Raw genomic sequence first — 26,216 nt, forward strand, 5'->3', positions numbered from 1 at the left:
GAAACTGCTGTGACATAGAGGAGTCTGTCCATTTAAGACTACATTTTGCTGATCCACAGCTCTCAGGTTATTTATACCTCTGCTTAGTTCTTCATAATCGTTGATTTTCTTCAGCAAGCTCTTGTTGATTTGCTCACAGATTCTTTTCAGGGTGTCCAAGTATCTTTCCCCTAGCATGACCCTCTTCTCCATCTCTATGAAAATATCAAGCAAGGTCTAGAGGGAGGAGAAATCAAGTTGGAAGATTAGATGGAGCCATATTGGCTTTTAGATTAACTTTTTGTTTTGCTTCCACTCTCTCCAAACTAAGCACCCACCCTAGCTTCCCAAGCCAACCCTCCTGAGAGGACATCCTGGCCTTATAAAGCCAATCAGTAGATTATTAGGGAGGCAATTCATGATTTCTGGCCCAGAAAGATAGAAATAAGAAGACACAGGAGAAGTCACATCAGATGTCACCTAGTCCCCAGGCCCAGGCCCTGTGCTGAAACTGTCTGTGGACACCTTTATGTGAAGACAGTGAAGCAGCCTGAGTGCATGGCTGAGATGTGACAGCCTGGTCCCTATGGCAACAGCCCTGGGGACTGCCTCACACCCTCCATTCCCTCTGCCACCTGATCATCTCCAGGCTGAGTGTCCCCATAACACATACACACACAGACAAGCACACACACATACAACATTACATCACAACACACACACACACACACACACACACAGAGTTCCAGGTCCCAGGTTGTTTCAGAGACTGCAGAAGTGGGGAAACGATCTCAGGCCCACCACCGTCTCTCCTGGCTCTGCAAGGTCGCCACATTGCCTGTGCCTCCACACCAGCCTTCTCCCCTTGCTCCTCACTCTGCCTTGTTCCTGGTAATTAATGTGAGCAGCACTTCACAGTATACAGAGGCATCATATCTACAGCACTCATGCCTGACAGCATTCTTCTTCTCCCCAGTTAAAAAGTGAGAATTCATGTTGCTTTTACTGACAAGCGCTCTCTTTAGTCTCAGAAATCCCCACTGGCTGACTCACCCTCAGGACTAAACCTCGGTCAGACACCAGGTCTTACCATGTCATCATCCAGCTTATATCTGGCGATCTTCTCGCTCAAAAAAAACTTGAAGTCCTTCAATTCCTGTTTGGTCATATCTTCTGAAATCTGAAAAAGCATGACCCTGAAGTGGGAAACAGAAACACTTTAGAAATATTTTCTTAAATGATTTCCCAACCGATTTCCCATCCGAGTCACAGTGGACTTGATTCCTACGGCCTCCCTTTAAAATAAAGCCAGATAATGACATGATTTACGAGTTGAGTCTTTGGAAAGAGGCTGGTGTAGTGACACTGAAGACAAATGGCTCATGCCCGACTATCCCACTCTTAACAGAATTTAAAGTTCTCCAACTTTGACTTTCAGTTAATTCCAGTTAAATGAATTGTGTTTTTCCTTTGTCCTTCGCTATAAAATCAAGATCTTGTTGCAATAGAAAAAAAGCTTTGATTTTGGATATCATGCTTTTCAAAATGCAAATCAGATGGAATTCCTCAATTAAAACTAGTCAATGTTCTCCCAGGCACTACCTTCAGTAGGAAGGCCAAACACCTCCTTCTGGAGTACAGGCTTCTCCCAGCCGCTACCTTCAGTAGGAAGGCCAAACACCTCCTTCTGGAGTACAGGTTTTTGTGAACTGAGCCCAGCCTGTCTCCTCATCTCTGGATGCTCCTTACTGCTGTCCCCCCATCTCCTCTCCAAACACACCCAGCTGCCCTGCCCCTGACCCTGTTATGCTGGGCCTCCTCCCACCCCTATCCCTTTGTCCGTCTGCAGACAACCACTCATCCACTAACAGCTCAAGCACTGCCTGACTGTCCTCAAGGCTGTATTCACCCCGCTGTACCTGCCTGTGCATCGCCAGAAGAGTAACACACGTAACTGTCTGTTTATGAAGCTGTCCAAGTTCCCTGAGAATGGGATCAGTGCCCTTTTGGTTTCCATAAGCCTAGAGGGTCATGAGATATAGTGCTTAAGTGCAGGGGACCCAGACTCCTGGTGCTGGAACCTTGGATCCACCATCCACGAGCTGTGTGGCTTTAGACATGTTACACAATCTTTCCCCCTCATCTGTAGATTGTAGATAATACTCTATTTACCCCTCTGGGAGGTGTTGAGGATTACATGAGTAAGTTTACCTGAAGCACTTAAACCAACCTTTGGCAACACACTAAGTGTTCAAACATGACAGGCATTATTATTTCCTAAATTATGATAGGCTCTTGCGATATGCTTGTTGAATGAACAAAGGAAAGTTTTATAAGTCGGCAAACCTTTTACTATGATGGTGCAAAGGAAAATAACTTTAATACAAAAACATGTTAACTTCAAAAGTAAATTAGAAAATTAAAATTCTAAAAATAAAAACATGGTTGACCCTTGAGCAACACAGGTTTGAAGTGCGCGGGTCCACTTATGTACAGATTTTTTTCAATAAATACGTAATACAGGGCTTCCCTGGTGGCGCAGTGGTTGAGAGTCCGCCTGCCGATGCAGGGGACGCGGGTTTGTGCCCCGGTCCGGGAAGATCCCACATGCTGCGGAGTGGCTGGGTCCGTGAGCCATGGCCACTAAGCCTGCGCGTCCGGAGCCTGTGCTCCACAATGGGAGAGGCCACAACAGTGAGAGGCCCGCGTACCGCAAAAATAAATAAATACATAATACAGTACTACACAGCCTGCGGTTGGTCGAACCCACAAATGTGGAACCTAAGATATGGAGGATCGACTGTAAGTTATAAGTGGATTTTTGTGCAGAGGGTCCACATCCCTAACCCCCATGTTGTTCAATGATCAACTGTAGTGTAGAAACAGAAGTTACTCAGTATTATCACCTGCTTCATCCTTCTTCTCATGGAATCTCTACCCTAGAAGTATTTCTCTAAAACTGTCTCAGTTTGACCAAGATTGGGTCCAATCAAAAGCTACCTCCCCTTTTAACTTTATCACAAGGTATTTTGCCCTTCTACGTTCCTCATTACTGAAACCTACTGGCTTTCTTGTACCATCATTGTCCAGAAATAAAGCTGGATAGTTTATAAGGTACTAATTTTATAGGTAGCAATGATAATTTGAAATTTTAAATATCTTATAAATGGGAAGTGGCCACACTAGCATTTTTTTTTCTTACTTGATATTCAACAATGATGAACAAGCAGGAGATTTTACTTGTGCTGACCCTTTTGTTCCCAAGTTAACATGTTGAAGATTTTAACAGACAGATCCTGCCCTTGTTAGACACTCATAACCCTCCAACAGAGAGGCCCATGTCATTGTCTGCACTGGAAGTTGCCTTGTCTTTGCTCACATGGCAGGAGTGCAACCTTCAAAAGACCAAGACAGGGGACACAAGATGAGGCCCTCTAGCTTTCCTAATTATGGGGCTGTTGTTTTTATGATTAATTGATCCTTTAATGAAAAAAAATTCATTACAAGGACTTCACAATTCTATTGAACCAAAGTTACCCAGTATTGAATAGTATCCTTCCCCACTCTCCTTCCAAATTCACATCCACTTGGAACGTGTAAAAGTGACTTTACTTGGGAAAAGGGTCTTTGTGAATGTAATCTTGCCAAGATAAGATCATACTAGATTAGGGTGGCCCTAATCCAATGGTTGGTGTCTTTAAAAGAAGAGAGAAATTAAGACACAGATACACAGCGGAGAAGACAAGGTGAAGAAAGAGGCAGAGATTGAAGTGATGCATCCGTAAGACAAGGAACACCAAGGACTGCCTGCAACTACCTGAAGCTAGGAGAGGATCATGAAACAGATTCTCCCTCAGAGCCTCTAAAAAGGAATCAATCCTGTTGACACCTCAATTTTAGCCTCTAGCCTCCAGAACTATAAGGAATTAACTTCTCTACTGTGTTAAGCCTTTGGCAGGACAGACAGCCCAAGTCACTGCTGTTCTGACAGCATCTGGGGTCACAGGGATTAAGCAGTCATTGAGCGTTACAGGATGGCTTATGAAGTAAAACTGTGGAAGCTGTTTAACCTTACAATGGTCGGTTATTACAATGGGGGTTTCCAGATGGCCAGGCATAGATTAAAAATGGTTATCTTATACCCTAAAAAAAAAAAAGCACTCATTGCGGGGGTCTGGCCTGGCCAATCCAGAATGACTGGCAACACACAGCTCACTTAAGAACTTGGTAACAAAAGTCTTAAGGTATGGAATACAAGCCTAAAACCCTACTGAGAATTTCATAGTCATCCAAAAGTAGGTGGAAGGGCGTCTCAGGTGGGAAGTAGCGATGCTTTATTCAATAATAGGCAAAGAAGTGCATGGTATGGGCATCAGAGGCAGAGGCATCAAGATAACAGATACGTAACAGAGAGAGAGAGAGTTAGAACGTTTAAAAAGTGTCTATTTGGATTTTGGCATACCTATAGGTAATGTTTCACCTTGGAAAGAAAATTTTATTTTATGGTTTTAGCATATTTTTCTCTGAATTCTACATAAAGTCTCTAAATTTCTTAATCTGACTGTGGTGGGACATCTTCCCAAAGGCTCCAAAGTCACACCATACTGACAACCTACAAACAGCATCAGCCCTGCCCATAAAGATGTGCCCGTTCAACCCACACGTCCCAGCTCCACACCATGGAGGTTCTCCCCACCTATAGGCAGAGATCTGGGCCCTGCCCGGCATCTGAAGCTCCCTCTCCATCTCCTCCTCATTGGTGTCCAGGTAGGTGAGCAGATCCAGTCTATTCATTCGGAAAAGCAGCTCCTTCAAGAAGGACAGGTTGCTTTCCTCCAACATTCTCTTTTCCTGGAGCCTCTGGAATAGCACCAAGGCATCCTTGATGGGTTCCTGCTTCCTATGTGGAATGTAGTCCAGGCTCAGGAACTTGAGGGCAGCCAGGTCTTCACTGCCCAGCTGTTCCCCAATATTATACAGACATCTGTTGAAATTCATGCTGATCAAGCGTTAGGAGAATGTAGTTGTTACCTAGGTTAAAATACAATGTTATGTTCAGATGAGGAAGAAAACTACCACTTACTGATTTGTTCCTTCATCAAATGCTATTACATCTACTATATGCCAGACATCATGCTGTGGATACAGGCAAGAAAACGAACAAACAGGTTCCCACTCTCAAGTAGCTTACTGTTTTTGGAAGGTAGATTTACAAACTAGCCAGTGGTCAGAGAGCTGTGACCAGGGCACAGTAGAAATATAGAGGAAAGAGCCTTAACTCAGCCTGGGAGAAGGGCTTCCTGGAGGGAAGTCACCTCTGGGGAGGAGATGGTGAAGGACAATTTTTGAAGGAAATAATTTATGCAAAAGTTGGAGGCAAGAATGTTCAAGTCAGTTCAGGCAGGCAAAGGGAGCTCAATAAAGTAACCATGAAGGGTCTGGGAGAGGGAGTGGTGAGACAAAGGGATGGAGCTGTGGCCGGGAACTGTTATAAAGGGCCTCATATGATGGGGTCAAGGGGGTCAGGCTCTCTCCTGGATATAATGAGAAACCAAGAAAGGATTGTAAACATGAGCGTGACGTCATCCAATTAGGGATTAACATTTAAAGTGTGGGGGACATATGTAGATGTATAACTGAATCACTTTGCTTCACACCAGAAACTACTCCAATATAAAATAAAAATTAAATTAAAAAAATAAAATAAAGTGTGGAGGACAGATTGGAAGGGTTCGAGGTGGGAGAAGTCATGTGGTCTAATGGAAACAATGGTGGCAGGAGGACATGATGCAGTGCTCTCCCCCAAGGGCCTCAGGACAGGCACCCACAGCTGGTCAAGACCCCAAGACTGGAAACGGAACCAAGAGAACTCAATCAGCCTTTCAACACAAACAGTCTCTAAATCAGATTATGGGGTATTTTCACATACTTACATGTTTGAGCAGGTAAAAAAAAAAGAGGGGGGCTTCCCTGGTGGCGCAGTGGTTGAGAGTCCGCCTGCGGATGCAGGGGACACGGGTTCGTGCCCCGGTCTGCGAAGACCCCACATGCCACGGAGCGGCTGGGCCCGTGAGCCATGGCCGCTGAGCCTGCGCGTCCGGAGCCTGTGCTCCATAACGGGAGAGGCCACAACAGTGAGAGGCCCGCGTACCGCAAAAAAAAAAAAAAAAAAAAGAGAGGGCAGTGTTTCAGGAAACCCCAGACAACCTTCACACAAGCAGCCCCAGGTCTGGGGTTTCTCGAGCCCCTTGAGTCACCTTGGCCAATTTCTCCCTCACCTCCCCTGCTCTGATAGGCCCATGTTCATGGTACAGGAGCCCTTGGAGCAGGGTTTGTATCAGGTACATCATAGGAACGAAACTGGGACCTGGATCCCCAGGGCGGGCTACAGGGCCACTGTCAAAGCCAGGAATCTCACCTGCAGCTGACTGTCGGAGAGGCAGGCAGTGCGGTGGTTCAGAGTCTGGGGCTGCGGGGTCCGAAAGAACTTGGACCAGAACCCAGCTGGGGCACTGGCCCAGGCCTGGGCAGCTCACAGCCTACAAGGGTGAGATTCCTCCTCGGTAAGGTGGGATCAAAAGAGCAATATCTCCTGAAGTGTTGTGAGTATACAACACCTATCGTGCTTTTAGAGTAACGACCAGCAACTAACAAACAAAGACGTGTTCACCTGAAAGAAGGAAAGACATTGGCTGTGGGGCCGGACACCACCGGGCATGTGACCTGAACACTTCTCTTACCCTCCTGGTTTTCCCACTTCCTCCCTGGAAAATTCATCTGGAAGCAGTGATTTTCCACCTCTTCAACGTTGAAGAACTCTTCCTTGAAGGCTTACTCAGATGCTCCCTTACTTCAGGGCTACCATCTGCAAACCCTGAACTAGAAAACCTTTAACTTCTCGTCCAGCTTCATCATTTGCTTGCTCCCACAGACTCTGTGCCCCTGGGCACTTTCTACTCAAATAACCTTAACCTGTTTGGACCTCTTTCCTCCCTGAAACAAGGCTCCTAAATTTTTTTTTTTTTTTTTTTTGCGGTACGCGGGCCTCTCACTGTTGTGGCCTTTCCTGTTATGGAGCACAGGCTCCGGACGCGCAGGCTCAGTGGCCATGGCTCACGGGCCCAGCCACTTCACGGCATGTGGGATCCTCCCGGACCGGGGCATGAACCCGTGTCCCCTGCATCGGCGTGTGGACTCTCAACCACTGAGCCACCAGGGAAGCCCCAAGGCTCCTAAATTTTTAAGCTCCCTGCATTCACTGACATTCTCGGATGAAACCACAAATCCTGACTATCACTTGAGGGGTGATGGCGTGAACCAGGACCTGTGTATTTTGTATCTCTGATGTTAAAATAGAAACATTATGGTAAACTTTAATATTTTTTAAAAGTGGCCCAAAAGACTTTGAAGCTTTTAGTTTTTCTTTTTAAAAACACCTTTCCTGGGACTTCCCTGGTGACACAGAAGTTAAGAATCTGCCTGCCAACACAGGGGACACGGGTTCGAGCCCTGGTCCGGGAAGATATCACATGCTGCAGAGCAACTAAGCCCATGCACCACAACTACTGAACCTGCACTCTAGAGCCCATAAGCCACAACTACTGAGCCCTCGTGCCACAACTACTGAAGCCCGTGCACCTAGAGCCCGTGCTCTGTAACAAGAGAAGCCACCACAATGAGAAGCCCTCGCACCGCAACAAAGAGTAGCCCTCACTCGCTGCAACTAGAGAAAGCCCATGCACAGCAACGAAGACCCAATGCAGCCAAAAATAAAAATAATTAATTAATTAATTAAAATAAAATAAAACAGTATTTTTTTAAAAAAACAATCCTGATTACTTCCCCCCAATCCTGATTACAGAACACTGGGGTGGTTTTTTTTCCGGTAAAAATTGAAAATGCAATAAATTATAACATGGTTATCATTATCATACATCACATACACACAAATACACATTTATATAAAACTTAGAATCAGGTTGCACATCCAAGCGTGTACATCTGTATTTTTTTTATACCCACTTAATATTTAGAATGAACATTTATCCTTACCATAAATATTCTTCTTTGGCATATTTTTAATATTTCTTGATTTCCAGCATGTGGAGATATCAAAATTCATTTTAAGCAATTTTCTGTTCCTTTACTATTAAAAATAATATTTCACTGAGAGGTGTTTTCATATATCCTGTGCACACCTCTGATTATTTCCTTCTTAGAACTGGAATTATGGGCAAAACTTTTTTTCTCCCTTTTAATCTAGAGCTGACATTATTGTTTAGACAAGTTTTCTTGATTAGGAAACTGGAGGGACAGTGTCTTAGAAAGATACATCTTGTTTTACACTGGATTCACAAAGGCTGCAGAGCCTAGATTATTCACTGCAAAAGCAATCAATTATCATGAAAATACTTTTATATAGGAAAGATACCTTAACTATTTGGGCTGCACCTAAAAGCATATGTTCAAAGTTCAACAAACAAAACCTCTAGACATTCAAGGGAACAAACTAGCAAGTTCATTCCTTAAATCACACTCCATAGACACACACGTGCTCAACAGGGTTTGTACATGGAGTCTCACCACAGACCGATATATAACCCTGAACAACCAGAAACATCCCAAATGTCCTCCAATAAAGGAATGGCTAAATTAACTAAAGCATAGTCATCCTACAGAATATTATGCAGCAGTTAAGAAAATGCACTCCAACTTCTGAAATTAAAATGGATAGATATTCAAGATATGTTATTATGACAGTGAAAATAGCAAGTTGCAATATAACCAAAATCATACATCTACTTTTTAGAAATAACTCAAACAACATAATTAGATTTTCAGTGATTACAGACATATATATTAAAGCAGAAAATAAAAGATAAGGAAATTCTGGAAAGAGACATACCAAACTCATAAAGTGCCTAGATTTGTATTCACAGATCTTTGAAGAAAATACACAGGAAGCTGCTTCAGTGGTTGCCTGAGAGGAGAGGAGCTAGAAGTCTGGGGGGTGGACAGGAAGAGACTTGCTTTACATTCTATACTCTTTGCACTGTGTAAATCTTTACCATTTTATTACCCTAAATATACATGTACTTAAATTAAAATCTCTATTTAAATAACTATTTTTATTCCAGTATATGAAACTGGAAAGGATCAGAACTGGGTCCAGCCCTGTTTAAAACCATTAGGTCCAGTGTCCTTAAATCTTCCAATAAGTTCTAACCATTGCTAAAATATCATTTTACAGAATAAAATCAACCAAAGAATCAAATGAAAGCAGAATCTCCTTTTTTTCCCCTCTGCAATTATTTTCTTTCTAATGATAACAATGCTTATTGTATTCCTTTTAGAAAATACAGGAAAGATAAAAAGGAGAATAAAAATTACCTATAATTCTATCATCCAAAGATAAAATGCCTAATCAAAACATTCTCTGATGTAAATCATACCAATATTTTCTTAGGTCACTCTCCCAAGGCAATAGAAATAAAAACAAAAATTAACAAATGGGACCTAATCAAACTTACAAGCTTTTGCACAGCAAAGGAAACCAAAAACGAAATGAAAAGACAACCTACAGAATGGGAGAAAATATTTGCAAATGATGCAACTGACAAGGGCTTAATTTCCAGAATATATAAACAGCTCATAAAATCAACAACAAAAAAACAACCAAGTCAAAAAATAGGCAGAAGACCCAAAGAGACGTTTCTCCAAAGAAGAAAGACAAATGGCCAATAGTCACATTTGAAAAGATGCTCAACATCGTTAATTATTAGAGAGATGCAAATAAAAACTACAGTGAGGTATCACCTCACACTGATCAGAATGGCCATCATTAAAAACTCTACAAATAACAAATGCTGGAAAGAGTGTGAAGAAAAGGGCACCCTCCTACACTGTTGGTGGAAATGTAAGTTGGTAAAGTCACTATGGAAAACAGTATGGAGGTTCCTCAGAAAACTAAAAATAGAATTACCATATGATCCAGCAATCCCACTCCTGGACATATATCTAGACAAAACTCTAATCCAAAGAGATACCTGCACCCCTATGTTCATAGCAGCACTATTCACAATAGCCAAGACATGGAAGCAACCTAAATATCCATTGACAGAGAAATGGATAAAGAAGATGTGGTACATATATACAATGAAATATTACTCAGCTATAAAAAAGAATGAAATAACGCCATTTGCAGCAACATGGATGCAACTAGAGATTATCATACTAAGTGAAGTAAGTCAGAAAGAGGACGAAAAATACCATACGATATCACTTATATGTGGAATCTAAAATATGACATAAATGAATCTATCTGAAACAGAAACAGACCTGTGGTTGCCGAGGGGGAGGGGGTTGGGGCGGGGATGTAGTCAGAGGTTGGGTTAACAGATGTAAGTGTTTATGCATAGCATGGAGACCTATATTCAATATCCTATGACAAACCATAATGGAAGAGAATATTAAAAAAAGAATGTATATATATGTATTACTGAATCACTTTGCTGTATAGCAGAAATTAACACAACATTGTAAATCAACTATACTTCAACTTTTAAAAAATTAAAGTAAAATAAAAAACAAAGATAAACGCCTAATAATCTTACTGTCCTTCCTACCGAATATTTTACGCATATATATTTTCCCTCATATTTAAACACCATATTTCTGAGGTATACGTGGACTTTTCCACTGATAATACTATAAGTGCATCTTGATGTCTTTATTTTTTCTTCTACAGCATGGATTTTTAAATCTGTAAGGCATCTAATCATATGAATGGGCAAGAATTTATCTAACCAGTCTCTGATTACATTTAGGATGATCTTAAAATGCAAATCTCCATGTATACCTCCGATTATTTTATTAGAATAATTTCCTAGAGATAGGATTACTGAGACAAAAGGAATAAAGATTTTTAAGGCTTTTGTTACATATTCAATAGCATTTTCTGACAGTATACAAAAAATTCCAATCCAAGGCCAGGATGACGTGAATTTGGATATAACATGATGGGCTCCTGTCCTCTATGGCCAGTTCACCTCACTCGTTTCATTATCTTTGCAATAGCCTGACAATGCTTTCTAAATTATTTTTGCATCATATTAAAATGGACACTTAGTAGGGAAAGTGTTGGCAAGGCTTCTTTTCTGACCCAGCTTTTTCCAGAACACATTGTGGTATAATATTGTCTTTGTTTGTATAGGTCACACATCTCTTTGATCGTAGTGCCTGGGAAGCACTGTTACCTGCTCTAGATTTTATACGGTTAACAACGGGCCACCTCTAGGTTCTGGCTCTATAGGAACAGGGACCAAGAGGCACTTCTTTTTTTATGGGCCCTGGGTTTAACTGCATGTGCTCATGAGCTAGAAACTTTGTTAGAGTAATATTTTAAGGAGAATATTCATTGTTGTATTTTTCTCATCCTAAAATAGTAAAAGTAACATTTATTCCTTAGAGAACTTTTAAAAGAAAAAGAAAAATCACTTAGAAAAACTTAGAAGTAATTTTGGGGTCAAATTTGGTGGGTTTTTTCCCATTTTATTCACATGTTCACATATATATACATATATAATGTGTGTGCATATACATATGCTGAATATATAAATTTGAAGATAAATTTGAATATATTGGTTTATATTGCATACAAGGTGGAAGAGGGGGTGGAAATGGAAAGCCCTCCAGAATTTTTCTTTTATTTCCAATTATATAACAATGATAAATCAATATAAATATATTTGTATTCTATGATATGTAAGTATATCTAATATTTTTATAATAAATGTGTGCCCCAAAGTATTTTGATATAAATTTTTATATTATGATGTGTGTTTATAACATATAACCATATAAACATAAAAATATTTTTCTTGTCTCACTTACTGCAATCCTCTGAAGAAGTTGCTATTATCATCCTCATTTTACTATTGTGAAAAATCAGTTCAGAAATAAGCTATTGAGAGGCGTCAGGCCCAGGTTTGAGCATCTCACTCAAGGGTCTCAATGACAGACCCTGCAAGGATTTAGAATTTATTCTGATTCCAGTTGGAAGCCAGTGAAGGAATTTAATGAAGAAAGACACATAATCAAAATATTTTTAAAGATTATGAATTACTTAAAATTTTAAAAGACTAAAGAAACCCCCAAAACACAGAAACAAGAGTTCTTAACAAATCTACAAGAGCAAAGAGAGGGTCAGAACCTTACAAACCAAGCCGGTACATGCTGGAGCCCGGATTTAGACCTCAGCACCTCACCCCAGAGTCCCAAATAAGCACTGCCTTTTGTGCCACAATTAAATTGCAAATAAATCTCATCTAATCACAAACAATCCTTCTAGCGACATTCTAGCAACCTCTTAGCTCTTTTGGTGATACGGAAAACTACCTCAAAGCTAGAGAAAATAAACCCAAAATTTGCATTACTCTTCTGAGACAAAAATCCGTTACCTCGTTCAAAGCTTGAGAGTACTGGAAAGCCGCTCTCAGGCCCAAACCCCTAAGCAATAGGGTGACTACTCCCTCCAGTCCAGGATGACCACCCCCAATTGGGGTTCCCCCAGAACCTGCCAGGTGTCCCCCCTGCACACAAACACTCTCCGCTGCAGGGTCCCAGCCAGGGCTATCACACAGCCCAGGAAAGGTGTTCAAATCACGACAAAACTCAGAGCCAGCCAAACTGAAGGAATTTATAACTCCACCTATAAACGCTTAACCCCACAAGTACTGATTATCAGTCGATGCTTGCCATTATATTATTCCTGGTACTGTCCTGTGCCCTTTTAATGTCTCAAAATAAATAAATAAATAAATAAATAATTGAGTTCTTAGCACTATTTCTGTTTATGTGTGTGTCTGTTTGTGTGTACGTGTGTGTTTATACTGGTGGTCTGAGTGTCGGCAGATTGGTAAACTATAGCAGCAAAGACAGTTGAGAGTTGAGTTTTGGTTTCTATTCTTTGACAACTCGGCACAAGGATGAGGCATCTGTACAGATAACTGAACTTGGAGTATTCCCCCCCAAAATCAGAAATGCATCAACCGAAGCTGGAGGGACCCGTGGGCCCTCACTACAGCCCTGGGAAGCACTGCTAACTCTCCTGGTTTCCGCATCTACACTCATATACAAGGATCACCCCATGAGCCCCGAGGCCACCAGATCCCACCCTCAGTAGCCTAGAAAATTCTAGAATCAAAAACTTTCCTCTCTAAAAGCCCGTCCAACCTTACCAGAGGCAAGTCCCAGAAGCCTCACAGCGGCAGCCGCTTCACAGGCCTCTCTCTCCTGGCACATCTAAGAAAAGAATGAAGTCAAATGAAGAACCTACAGCACAGCTCACTTACTTCCTGTTTTCGAAACTCCTGAGTCACTAGTGAGGTAAGCCGGCCTCCAGGCAGCACCCCCGTCTAGATCGCTAAGAGGGAGCCTGTGGAAGAGGAGGCAGGTGCCGGGAGGGGACCCTGGCCACCTGAGCTTTGGCTCGGGCTGTGTGACTTTGGACGGGTCAGTTTCTCTTCGGGGCCTCCTTACCACACTCCAACAGGAGACAGTTTGAACTGGATGATAGCTAAGAACCCTTTCTTTTCATATTGCAGGAATTTACAGATTTTTAGGGGCTCATTATGAAGACTTTAATGGTTTCATTCAGTAATATTCACTGAGCACTCCTGAGTGGTCTTGGGATCTGTAAACTGCAGGGCCCTCACCACAGCTCTCAGAGGGTCTGCCGACCCTCACAGAAACTCTCCTGGTTTCCCCATCTACACTCACATACGCGATCACTTCCATGACCCCGAGGCCACAAGACCCCAGCCTCAGCAGCCCCGAAAAGACTAGAATCATAGTCCTTCCTCCCAAAAGGCCCAGTCAAGCTCACCAAAAAAGACAAATCCTGGGGCCCTCACCATGGACTGGCCCTGGAGAACAAAGCACACATTAGCCCTGTCTTTTTGCTCTCAGTCAGTTGAAATGTTTTCTGATGATAAAACTAGAGAGAGAAAAAAAAAAAAATCAAACACCTCTCTTCTTTGAAACTGCCTTTTTTCTTTCCCCAAATGGAATATTAGCTTTCAGAGGGCAGAGCTCACGGCTGAGAGGATTAATGAGATGTCTGAAAGTGCCCCTCCACCTGCAGAGGGCTAGGGAAGGGTGCCGTGGTCCCATTGTGCCCTTTGCTACCTCGACTCTGCCCCGAGAACTCTGAGTGAGAGCACAGTGACAGAATGAAATCCTGTTAATGGCTAAATCCTAGCCCAGGATGTGCTCCCTGACTCTTTCCTGTGGCTTCCTGAGCATACACTCAGCTTTCATCCTGCTGTTTTATGGCTGGTTCCTGTCCGAGGCTGTGAGCTTCTCAAAGGCAGAGACCGAATATTTCATGCCCGTTCCCAGGATATGCCACAGGAGTAGCAATATCTAGAACATACAAAGGTTTCCTGCAAATCAACGAGGAAAAGAAACCCTGGAGAACGACAATGGATATGGACACAGGGTTCCTTGACAGGGATACTCAGATGGCCGAAGTGTACGAATGACGCTCAGACTCATGAGTAAGCTGGGAAGTGCCAAAATAAAGCAACGAGCTCCCTACTTTGTACCTATCAGAATGGCAAAGGTTTGCAAGCTGGATCAGGCTAAAGATTGGTGGGCAAGTTCTCCTATAGTCCTTATATAGGATTGGGAGACTGTCCATCATGGAATAATAAGTAGTGGTTACAAAGTGGGACCTGGCAAATTACACAGAACTTAAAATACAGTGCTTACTTGAAAAACAAAAAAAGTCAGAAACGGAACAAGCAAAATACAATACAAATAATACTAATACGTAATAATAATTGCTAACACTTACTGGATACTTAGTAGTGCCAGTCACTGTCCTAATTGGCTCATGCTGTTGTTATCAACTTAAATCTTCACAGCCACCTCATGAGGGAGTGTTAATCCCATTTAATGATGAGGAAACAGAGGTACAGAGAAATTACTTTCTTGTTCCTGATCACACAGTTTAAAAAGTAGCGTACACACACAAAACAAGGACACATTTTGCAAAGATACAGAACAATTCAAGGATATGTATCAAAAGATTTAGAGGGTCGTCTTTGGGAGGGTAGGAGATAGGGTGGGAGTGGGGAAATCAAAGAAAGTACCTAGAACAGGGCAGGGGAGACCGGCCCCGTAAGCCTTAGAGACCAAGGGCTACAGGGAATAGGGATCTGACAGGGTGATTAACTTAACCCTCTGCCCCAGGCCAAACAGAAAATAATTTAAACATAAGTAGGTAAATAAAGTCTTGTAGAATTTCCAAAGTAATCCAGCAGGAGAGAGACAGTGTGTCTATATTTGAGGCAGCAGAGGAATTGGAGATTCCTCAGAGTTAAAAAGTAGCAAAGTCAGTGGTTGTGGTTCAGAGAGAAACCCAGTCCAAGATCTGGGCCCCTAGCAGGACCCAGAGGTGACTCCACTCCGCAGGTCTGATCTGCCCCTTGAGTGGGCAACGTGGTATCCAGAAGCCACTTCTGCACCAGACACTCACCTGCTCCACCCTGGCAACATCACAGTCACCAAGCTCCCGATGCCAAGACCCCTAGACTGCCTAACTTCACACGTTCCAATGACTGAGGCGGGTTCTCACAACCGGAGAAAAATCCCTTGTAACGAGGCAAGGGGGAGGGGGAGGAAGGAGGTGGGGTTGGAAAGGCCTCCCGGAAGAAGTTTTCTTTTACTTTCGATCACTCAACCAGGCTTTTCTGCCTGTCCCAGCAGACTCACTTCCTGTTTCTCTCCTCTCCACATTCAGAATTTACTAACGAATTCAGCAGGGCTTTGAAACATCGCGAGATAAAAGAAAGAGAACCTGTGAAACCATTGCCCTCCGGCAGAAGGGCAAAATCTGGTCTTCAGTAAGAGAGAAAGAAAATTCCTGAACAGAGAGAACTAGAGAATAAAATTGACTTTGAAAACTGGAAAACAGAGGTGATTCACTCGAACAGAAAATGTTTCTTATTTAAAGGAACCGATGCAAACTAAAAACCAGGAAGCTGTATACTCACTACATTTAGTGTATATAAGGCCTATAATTTTTAAAGACAGATTTGAGACTGTCTGTGGCAAGTAAAAATGCCATTCCTCCTTGAAAGGGGTCTGGGGAGAGGAATTATTCCTCTATTCTGTGGCCCAAATCTCAGCACTGAAGCCATGGACCAGCCCCCCATATCATCTGGCAAGAGCTCTTCTTGGGTCGAAGCAGATGTCTTGCTGAGATTTGGGGAGATCCTGCACAAAAGGGGATGTGGGTCTGGCCCAGCCCTAAGCAAGGGTAACAGTCCCTGGCCAGTGCTGTGCCTTAGTGACCGGTACCTGTCCAGTGCCGAGCCTGGAGTGGTGGTAATGCGGAGATCTGTCCCCCAGGACCCTGAGCCCCCAAACCTCCCCAGCTTTTCTTCATCTTCCATCCCCTTCCCACCCTCTGCCTCCGTTTCCTGTTTGAATTTTTTTAAAGGTTTTCTGCCTTTTTGTTTTTACACCTTGTACATTTTATAACAAAAACACCAAAAATTATACAATACCTATATGTTGTACCTTTACATCAATTATCTCTAATTCCCCCAGCAAAGTAGAGGATTGTTCTCCCATGTCATGGATGAAGAAACAGAGGCTCAAATGAATACCCAAATTCGAACTCAGTCCCGTTGGACCAAAAACAAGGATTTTCCCACCGTAACACACTATCTCCCCTTCCCCAGCATTTAGGATTTGAAATGAACCATGTGGGTGGAAGAGCAGTAAATTTAAACTAAGATAATGACCTATGCACAGAGGTCACAAGGTCACCTATGAAAAAGGAGTCCGCCTAATGACACCAGCTAATATTGAATAAACATTATGTGTGCAAGGCACAGCCACCCACACTGGCTCATTTCACCTTCTGAACAATTCTCAGAAGTGGATGTTCCCATCTGAGTGACGAAACTGAGGTTTGGAGAGGCGAAAGACTTGGACAAGTACCTTCAGCTAGTGAGTGGCAGAGTGAGTTTTGTGTGCCTCTCTAAGACCCTGAGAGGTTAATCAGTGTCTGAACATTAATACACACCCACGGTTCTCAACTTGACTGATCTGAGGGTTAACTGAGGAGGTTTAAAACAAATACCAGTCTTCGGGCCCCAGCTTTGGAATTCCTACCTGAGCAGAATTACAGGAGGTAAACCAGACTGAGCACTTAAAGGGATGCCTGGACCTTTGACAGTTCTCAGTAAATACTCACTACCACTGTGTTACATAAGCTCACAATGTCTGTAAGATGGCTACGAATTATTAGTCACATTGTACAGATGAGGAAACTAAGTTCAGTGTCAATCAGCTGACCAACTGCACGGCCAACACAGGATGCCAAGATTGTCTCACTTGAGAGTTTACGTCCATCCCCCAGCCCCCAGCCTGGCAGAAATGGATGACCCACAGCAGGCCTCCAGGGGGCCATACTGAGGAGGAATGGGGGAGTCTCAGGGCTTTGATGTGTCCTTTGTAAGGTATTGATCCTAGGCTCTCCCAGTCTTAGATCTTTTTAAAAAGGAAGATGAATAATCAACAAGTGAATTGTGAACCTGAAGTTGGTTAAATTCCTTTTGTGATCTTCTAGGATCAATATTAATTTACTTGCTCTAACCAGTTTCTTGCCTCCTTCTTGAGCTATACGTCTGCTTGATTATTTACATCGAAATGAATAATGTACCTGGTCTTTAGTCCTGGGGAAGCTGGAAAACCTGGAGGCGTTGCAGTTCAGCGGAACATAAGGGAGCTGGTCCCTGCCCAGTGCAGGGTGAGGACAGCCTGTTGTTTTTTTTTTTTTCTTTTTTTTGTGGTACGCGGGCCTCTCACTGCTGTGGCCTCTCCCGTTATGGAGCACAGGCTCCGGACGCGCAGGCTCAGAGGCCATGGCTCACGGGCCCAGTCGCTCCGCGGCATGTGGGATCTTCCCGGACCGGTGCACGAACCCGTGTCCCCTGCATCGGCAAGCGGACTCTCAACCACTGCGCCACCAGGGAAGCCCAGGACAGCCTGTTTGGACTTAAGTGCCGAGAGGTTTCCACCCTCCTGAATCTCAGCTCCCACCTGATGGCCTGCTCCAGAGGCTCATGTCTACTAATCTGCTGAAATCAGATTTGGACCTGTACATTTCCCTAAGAAAGCCAAGAGTGACTAAACCTCCTTTCAGCTGGCTGGAACACACCAGTCCCATTGATCTGGACTTGAACCACAGGACATTAGTCAAGGACAAATCAAGGACAAATACTGACAGTGAAACAAAAATCCCCTGAACAAGCATGCTGTTTTGTTGGTTACTTCTCTATTAAGTTGTATACAACTGACCCACAGGCCGGGTGGTCTGGTACGTGCATTCTATTGGGCCCCTCCTCCCCCTTCCTCAAGCTGGCCTTGGCTTGACCTTAGAATCCTGAAGGCAATGGTGAGGGAAAGGAGACTGCATTCCAATCCATCTATTTCATCTCCTCCCGGCCATGTGGGAAGAGACTCGGCCAATTCTCTAGAAGTTTTTAACAGCTAGGCTTTGAAGTCTTTGATTTTTGTTTTGGTATTGAGATGACTAGACAGTCATGAGCAGGTAGATGAAGAGTTTACATCACTGACCCGAAGTGTATATTCTGCAATTTGGTGGGTGCTGGAAACTGCCCCCTCTACTTCCACAAAAGATCCTACTGCAAACAAGAACCCATCCCACTGATCTAGAAAGGAAGAAATTGAGGTAACTGTTGGGCTATGATGCAATATTTATGTCATCAACTTAGCTTTTTAAATATTTTCTTGGAGGTCTGAGCACAGTCAAGGTGAAAGTCCTCCAAGTTCCAGCTACACTCTATGCCCACCCCCAGAAGCCATTTCTTGGGAACAATTTCTCAGTACCTCAAACCCTAAGGACAAATGTCAAGAGCCATTAAATTTTTTTTATTATGATAAAATATCCATAACATAAAATTTACCATTCTAACCATATTTAAGTGTACATTTCAGTGGCATTAAGTACATTCATATTGTTGTGCTATCATTCCTATCATCCAAGAGCCACTGTTTTTTTTTTTTTTGAAGTATAGTTGGTTTACAATGTTGTGTTAGTTTCTGGTGTACAGCAAAGTGATTCATATATATATACTTTTTAATATTCTTTTCCATTATGGTTTATCACAGGATATTGAATATAGTTCCCTGTGCTATACAGTAGGACCTTGTTGTTTATTTTATATACAGTAGTTTGTAGCACGATGCAGTTTTAAAGTGTTCTCCCTACTTTATCTCATTTATCTCATTAGTGAGCACAATTTTTTAGTCTAAAGCAGGCAGAGCAGGTGTTACTAAGACATTTAGAACACCAAAGGCCAGAAAGGTGAAGTGACTGAGCTGGGACTACCCAGCTACTCTATCTGCATGCAGCACTAGTGACTCCTTCTTTTTAAAAAAATCAAAAGATGGGAGGATTATTCCCTGAAACACATATATTTTTTCCCTTTTAAAAGAAGTCACTCCTCGGGACTTCCCTGGTGGCATGGTAGTTAAGAATCCACCTGCCAACGCAGGGAACACGGGTTTGAGCCCTGGTCTGGGAAGATCCCACATGCCGCGGAGCAACTAAGCCCGTGCGCCACAACTACTCAGCCTGTGCTCTAGAGCCCGCGAGCCACAACTACTGAGCCCACGTGCCACAACTAATGAAGCCCACGCACCTAGAGCCCATGCTCCACAACAAGAGAAGCCACTGCAATGAGAAGCCCATGCACCACAAGGAAGAGTAGCCGCCACTCACCACAACTGGAGAAAGCCCGCGCACAGCAACGAAGACCCAATGCAGCCAAAAATAAATAAATAAATAAATTTATTTTTTAAAAAAAGAAGAAGAAGAAGTCACTCCTCAACTTCTGCAAGGGAAATTCATTTCATTCTTTCTCAGTTCAAAAAGGATTTCAAGAATTGGGTAATGATTTTTTTCCTCAAAGCTATTAGTAAAAATAATTACAATACACCCGTTCTCAGTAGTAGCACAACTAACTTGCAGGTACAGGTAAGCCCAGGTGAGACAGCCAAGTGGCAAAATGTGTATTTGGTGTCTTCCCTGGATAGGACATTTTTTCTTCCCCCAGAAGTGTCCTCCCAGGCTCACTTGGATTCCTACTGACTCCAGCTTTCAACAGACCCTGAAACAAAATGATGTAGTAGGAGGGTTAGTACAGTTTCTTATTTATCTTTCTTGTGATAGTCTACACAAAAGGAAAAGCAAACATATGTCTGCATTGACTTTAATTTTTGCACTAATTATTTGTATATTTGTTTAAACATTGTGTGCATGTGTGTGTATTCTATCATTTTTTCATCTAACTCTATCTTGTAGCTCTTTCTACATTAGTACTTATGAACGGCCTCTGTCCTCTTTATTACTGCTCAGTGCTTCTAAGCTAGTTTAACACTGCTTGGGACAATGTGCATTTTAGCCAGTGTCTCTGCAAACCCACTGGGGTTCCTCAGAACAAGTTGAAGAGAAAAAAATGGCATGTTGTACCTGAGGCTGACCCTGGGAGCCAGGCTGTTGGATTCACTCACAGGCAGGGGCAGTTGGCCAGGGAGTAAAAGGGCCAGGTTTTAGGACTGGGTCTCCGGTTATAAATGCTCCAAATCAGACTTTCTCGTTTTCTTTTTCCTTTTTTTTTTTTTTTTTTTTTTTGCCTCTCTAAAGGTATTCAGAAGGAGATTAAGCCAAAGAGCGCAGATAATAGTCATTCCAATGAACACCTTAGAGGTGTTGATAAAACCTATATTCATTCATGATTAAACAAACATTGATTAAGTGCCCAGTGATTGTTTATGTTTCACAAAATGAAAAGAAAAGTTCATGGGTAGACACAAAAGTTAGGTTATAAAGTTAACTGTTTTGTGCTTTACAACATTATGATACAAACTTCCAGTTTCTGAGAGAATGAGTCATCCCTCATCTGACGCAACACGTTGTAGAGACTCCGAATATGCTTAAAGATTATTTTGATTTGGAGGCAAATGAGAACCAGCAGATACAGAAAGAAGCCTTTTGTAGCATCCCTTATCTGACTAAAAGTAGCAGATTCTGAGAAATGAAGACTGCCATGAATCCTTCTCCCAGGGAAGTTTTATGGCCATGAAGAAGAAAGTCTGCACCAAGATGGACCTGCATGAACAAATGTAGTTTGCCCAATATATTTACCTTGCCAAAGTTTATCACTCTTGGAAGCCTCAACCCTTTATTACCTTTGTCTTGTCACTTCTCTGCATATTTATTGTTCGTTGCTTAGATGCTATATAAGCCCCAGTTCTAACCACCCTTTTGAGTTCCGAATCACTGAGGTTTCTCCCACTTGATGTGTTTGCATGCATAATAAACTGTTTTTCTCTTGTTCATCTGGCTTTTGTCAGTATAATTTGCAGGGTCTGAGGTAAAGAGCTTAGGAGGGTACAGAGAAAAATGTTTTCCTCCTCTACAGCGTCAAGAGTCATCCCAGTGACAGAGCAGAGAGGCATGGTCTCCTTCTTGTTTCTCACTCTCTTTTGTGCAAGGATGATGAATGAAATTTTCCTGGTGGCTCAGCATTTCAGCTAAATCTCAACAGTTAAGGACAACTGTATCCCTATATACTAAAGAGAAAATGCTAGCCACACTCTGGTGGGAGTAATAAAAGACAGTGTATTAATCATGTCTTTTATTTTGTACTTTCAGTGCTTCGACATCTTGAGGCCTTGCTCATCCTGGAGAGACTGCCCCTCCCCAGGTGTTTCATTCCTAGAAAGAACACACACCAGGCCGGCCAGCGAGGCTTTCAAATGCAGATCAACCAATCCAGAGTCCCTACCCCCAACCACCTCCTTCATCAAGATTTTACACTCTGGGACACTATTCCCCTGCACTCTAGAGACATGTACCAGAAAACTAGGGGCACCCCCTACAACCCAGAGCCCACTGAAATGATGCAGACTAACCCAACCTAAGCCTGATTGCCCTGCCTCATCAATTCCTTCCCACAGAAACCACAATGAAGGCTCTTGCCCACATTTCCCCTCCACATCATCTGCCTCCTGACCAACTGATGCTTTCGCATGTGGTCCTGCATGGTGTGCCCCTTCTCCTGGGATCTGCGAGTATAAAATTCCTCAAGACAGTCATTTCCATGTCTGCGTATCTCACCATACCTGATTAAAGCAAATCCCAGGTACCATTACAACTGATATCCACACCGGGTTTTTTTGACACTTTCCACCCCATCCTGTAGAGTCTACAGGAGCAGAAGACGGAGTTCCTTGAGAGAGGATCAGGGCAGAAGGAGAACTGAAATTTAGGTGAGACTGGATCCAGTGGCAGAGGAATGGACTTATGCTTGTCTACAGAGTCCTAGTGAGCAGGGAAAAGAGAAAATATACCTATTGCAAAGTTATGGGGTGGGGGGGGAGTCTTGTGGAACTAAACCCGTAATCTGTGAGATCTGATGCTATCTCCGGGTAGGTAGTCTCAGAACTGAGTTAAATTCCTGGTCAGTGTCCTCTTAGAATTGAGTTAATTGCTTGGTGGTGTGAGAAGAAAACACACAGCAGAGTTAGGGAACAGTCCACAAACCACCCTCACTTCTCACACCAACTGCAAGTTCAAGAGGTTCCCAAAAACACCCTGAGGTGTGATAATTGAAGGCTATTACACTCATAGTTATGATTTATTACAGGGAAAAGATACAGATTAAAATGAGTCCAGGAGGATTCCATAGCTGAGCTTCCAGTTGTCCTCTCCGCATAGAGTCATGGGAAGCATTAACCCCTCCCAGCGCTGGGGTGTGATGATACACACTAAGTACTGCCACTGAGGAAATCTCATTGGAGCCTTGGTGTCCAGTCTTTACTGGGGTTCTGTGGCCATCTGCCTGCATGCTGACCTCAGTCTCTAGCCCCTGTGAAGGTTGAGCTGATACCCTGTGACGGAAATCCCCCAACATAAATCACATTTTAAAACTTTCTGGGGAATCCCCTGATGGTCCAGTGGTTAGGACTTGATGCTTTCACTGCCTGGGGCTTTCAATCCTTGGCTGGGGGACTAAGATCCCACCAGCTGCCCAGTGCAGCCCCAAAACAAACAAACTTTCTGACATAGTCCAAAGCCCCCAGGTAAACAAAGACATTCTTATCAGGCACAACATTTCTAGGTCATAGAGATTACCTCCCAGAGGCCAAGGACAAAGGTCAGACTTCTCTTTGAGCAAAGTTCAAGTCTTCATTACATACCTAAATAGACTGAAGTGCTTGAAAGAAGATGAGACTTGTATCTCACTGCCTAGCTGGAGGCTTGATGAGCTGCAGAAGCTCAGAGGACCATTATAGTGAGTCCATAGAAGCGGAATGCTTTGAGAAAGCCCTTGGGAGAGCCTCACTTGCAATCTCTGGTGCTGGGGGCAATGTGAACATGGAAATGGTGCCTGCATTGCACTTGGAACATGAAGGTAAGAAAACTGTTGATGTCACCACTGCTCAGGCAAGACAAGCCAGAGCGGAAACAAGATGCGAGTCAGGATTTTCTTATGGGATAAAATGGATAAATGAGAAGGTTACCTGGCTCTAAATCTCTTGATTAGAGCCCATCCAGAAGATCTGCTTGCCAGGGCCTTGATAATGTGGTGTTCACCCCTGGGGCTAGGATCTCGATTGTGATGGGCAGGATTCTATACTAATTCTCAAAAACTCCACTGTAAGTGTGCTGGGGAAGGTTGGAATTCCCCACATATCTGGGTGAATGTGTCAGGACTTGGATGCCTACCATGGCAGTAGGCACCAACCGCCAAGAGAGATCTGCAGCTGAGCAGAAAGATCTTTCTTCTTTACCTCCTACCCTGTGCCTGCCTGGGGGAAGCAGAAGACATGGAGCGAGTAAAGAGAAACGACAAAGAAGAAACAACAGTCCCCTCCTCAACTGATGTTTCCCTAGCTAAGATTCATTCCTGAGCTGAGGGTAATGGGATCCTTTGACTTCAGTTGAGATGGAAACTTTTAAATATCTGAACTAAATTTTTAACAGGTGAAATGAGTCATAATATTATAGCCTTCTTATAACCAAAAGAGCTGAAAGCTGTGGGATCTGCCCAATGTCTAGTCAGGCCATCACAGAAGATTTCTCACATCATCATTGAAAATAGCGATAGGGAAAAAGATAAATGCACTTTCTGTTGGTGGGCCAATGAGTTCAGCCCAAACAATAAAATAAATACTAGTTCATTTTGGGTTTTTGGTGTTATTATTATTTTTTTAAGCACCATTTTATCTACCACCTTGGTCTCCTTTAATTGAATCAACAATTTGCTAAAAAAGAAAGCACCAAGCCCAGACAGGTTCACTGTCAAATTCTACCAGACATTTAAGGAAGAAACCAATTACATCAATTCTCATGATCTGTTCCAGATGTAGAAGCAGAGAGGTTACTTCTTAACTCAGTTTATGAGGTCAGCATTACCCTAATAGCAAAACCAGACAAAAGCATTACAACAAAGTAAAACTATAGACCAATATCTCTCATGAACATAGAATGCAAAAATCTTGAACGAAATATTAGCAAATTGAATCCAACATTGTATAAAGATTTCTACACCAAGACCAGCAGAGATTTATTCTAGGTGCGCAAGCTGTTCAACATTTGAAAATCAATTAATGTAAGCCAACGTATCAATAAGATTTTTAAAAATTGTGTGATTATATCAATAAGTGCAGAAATAACATTTGACAAAATCTAGAGGATCATAAATCTAAATATGAAAAGCAAAGCAACAATGCTTTTATAACAAACCCTGAGAGAATGTCTTCATGATGGACTCAAATAGGACACCAAAAGTGCTAACCATAGGGGAAAAAAAGGGTCAGCTGGACTGTTTCAGAATTAAGAGTTTCTGTTCAGAAGAGGATGCCATTAAGAGAGTAAAAAGGCAGGCAGGGAACAGGAGAAGTTATGATACGGAGCAATCTCTAAGATGTGCTGGTTAGTAAGAAGGGGTGTTACAGAACAGCATGACTAGAATGATAAACAAATGCACACAGGGCCACCGCTAGCCATCATGACGGTGCCTCCTCTGCGTCCCAGCCCCTTCGATGCTGTGGATCAACACCTCCAAAATGGAAATCCTTCAAATGATTTTCTGAAGGAAAATTTGCATCTTGTTTTGAAATGAGTATTAACTGAAAAACACACTCAGGCTGAAAACCTAAACTGATGATTTTGTCACTTGGGATCGTCCGTTACGGGCCACTTCTGTCAGCCGCATCCCCACCAGATCTGGTTGGATGTTCATTCAGCGCACAAGCTGGTTACACACCAGAGTCCCTTAAGCAGGACCTTCATACAACTTGACAACTTCCCCATGATTTTCTTGCCCTACATTTCCTATTATATTGTTCTGGATACTTTTCTTTGTCTTGTTAATTATTTAAGCAGTGGAAAAAGAGAGAGAATTAATCACCATGACTAAGGAAGTAGGGTGTTTGGACCTCAAAAATTGAGGCTGTTATTCATTAACTGGTTGGGCCAAGGAGAATTCTAAGAAATCCTGCAACCCCTGGGGCAAAGCAGAGCTGAGGGGAAAGACAGAGCCAGGATAAAGGATCTCCAACCCCAAACGTACAACCAACCCCAAATGGGCTCTCAGTTGATTTCAGAAGAAAGTTGTAATACATACATATATATATATGTGTGTGTGTGTGTGTGTGTGTGTGTGTGTGTGTGTGTATGTATATTCAATTAAAAGAAAGTATCACCTGGGCGTCCCTGGGGCCACCAGCCTAGACCGTTCCAGAAACAAATCAGTTCCTTCCTAAAATTCCAGATAAATCTTACCAGAAGGCCAATACAGGTGCTTCTTTCTGGGATGTGTTCTTGCCAAGAAACGCCTCAAAAATATAATGAAAGTCAAATGAAGAATATATTTCTAGCGTTCCTGTGAACACAACTGCTGGAATTTCCACAGGCAGAACAGACTCAGCAAATCAGCGTGAGAGGGTGGGGAGGAGAGCAGGAAATGAGACACGCCCTCTTCCATGTCTTGGCTTCATGACTGGTCATGCAGAGGAGAGGAGAGAGAATATGTCAGGGAAGTGAGGTACCCAAACTGGAGTCTGGGCTGGTCAATTTAGGTCTCAGTCCAATTTCTACATTCCAAAAGGAGGGAGTTAGGCTAGAT

At 42.8% G+C, this 26,216-nt stretch overlaps 1 protein-coding gene across 11 annotated transcripts in view; it reads right to left on the reverse strand.

Annotated features, from left to right (window-relative positions):
- The window catches only part of CASP8 (caspase 8), a 38,510-nt gene extending 12,500 nt beyond the window's left edge, over nucleotides 1-26,010 (reverse strand). Inside the window, exons 1-7 of one of the 11 annotated variants that reach the window (XM_067741007.1) lie at nucleotides 15,521-15,761; nucleotides 14,837-14,910; nucleotides 13,865-13,904; nucleotides 13,218-13,281; nucleotides 4,676-5,010; nucleotides 1,070-1,175; nucleotides 78-216 (exon numbers count right to left, since the gene is read on the reverse strand). In XM_067741007.1, the coding sequence (XP_067597108.1) occupies nucleotides 78-216; nucleotides 1,070-1,175; nucleotides 4,676-4,977 (547 nt within the window). In that variant the 5' untranslated portion in view covers nucleotides 4,978-5,010; nucleotides 13,218-13,281; nucleotides 13,865-13,904; nucleotides 14,837-14,910; nucleotides 15,521-15,761. Of the gene's footprint in view, nucleotides 1-77; nucleotides 217-1,069; nucleotides 1,176-4,675; nucleotides 5,011-13,217; nucleotides 13,282-13,864; nucleotides 13,976-14,836; nucleotides 14,911-15,520; nucleotides 15,762-25,873 lie in introns of those variants that run through there. The other 10 variants (XM_067741013.1, XM_067741006.1, XM_067741008.1 and 7 more) reach the window with 10 other exon arrangements.
- Nucleotides 26,011-26,216: the final 206 nt, after the last annotated feature.

The sequence above is a fragment of the Pseudorca crassidens genome, chromosome 6, assembly GCF_039906515.1.
Source record: "Pseudorca crassidens isolate mPseCra1 chromosome 6, mPseCra1.hap1, whole genome shotgun sequence".
Taxonomy (NCBI): Eukaryota; Metazoa; Chordata; class Mammalia; order Artiodactyla; family Delphinidae; genus Pseudorca; species Pseudorca crassidens.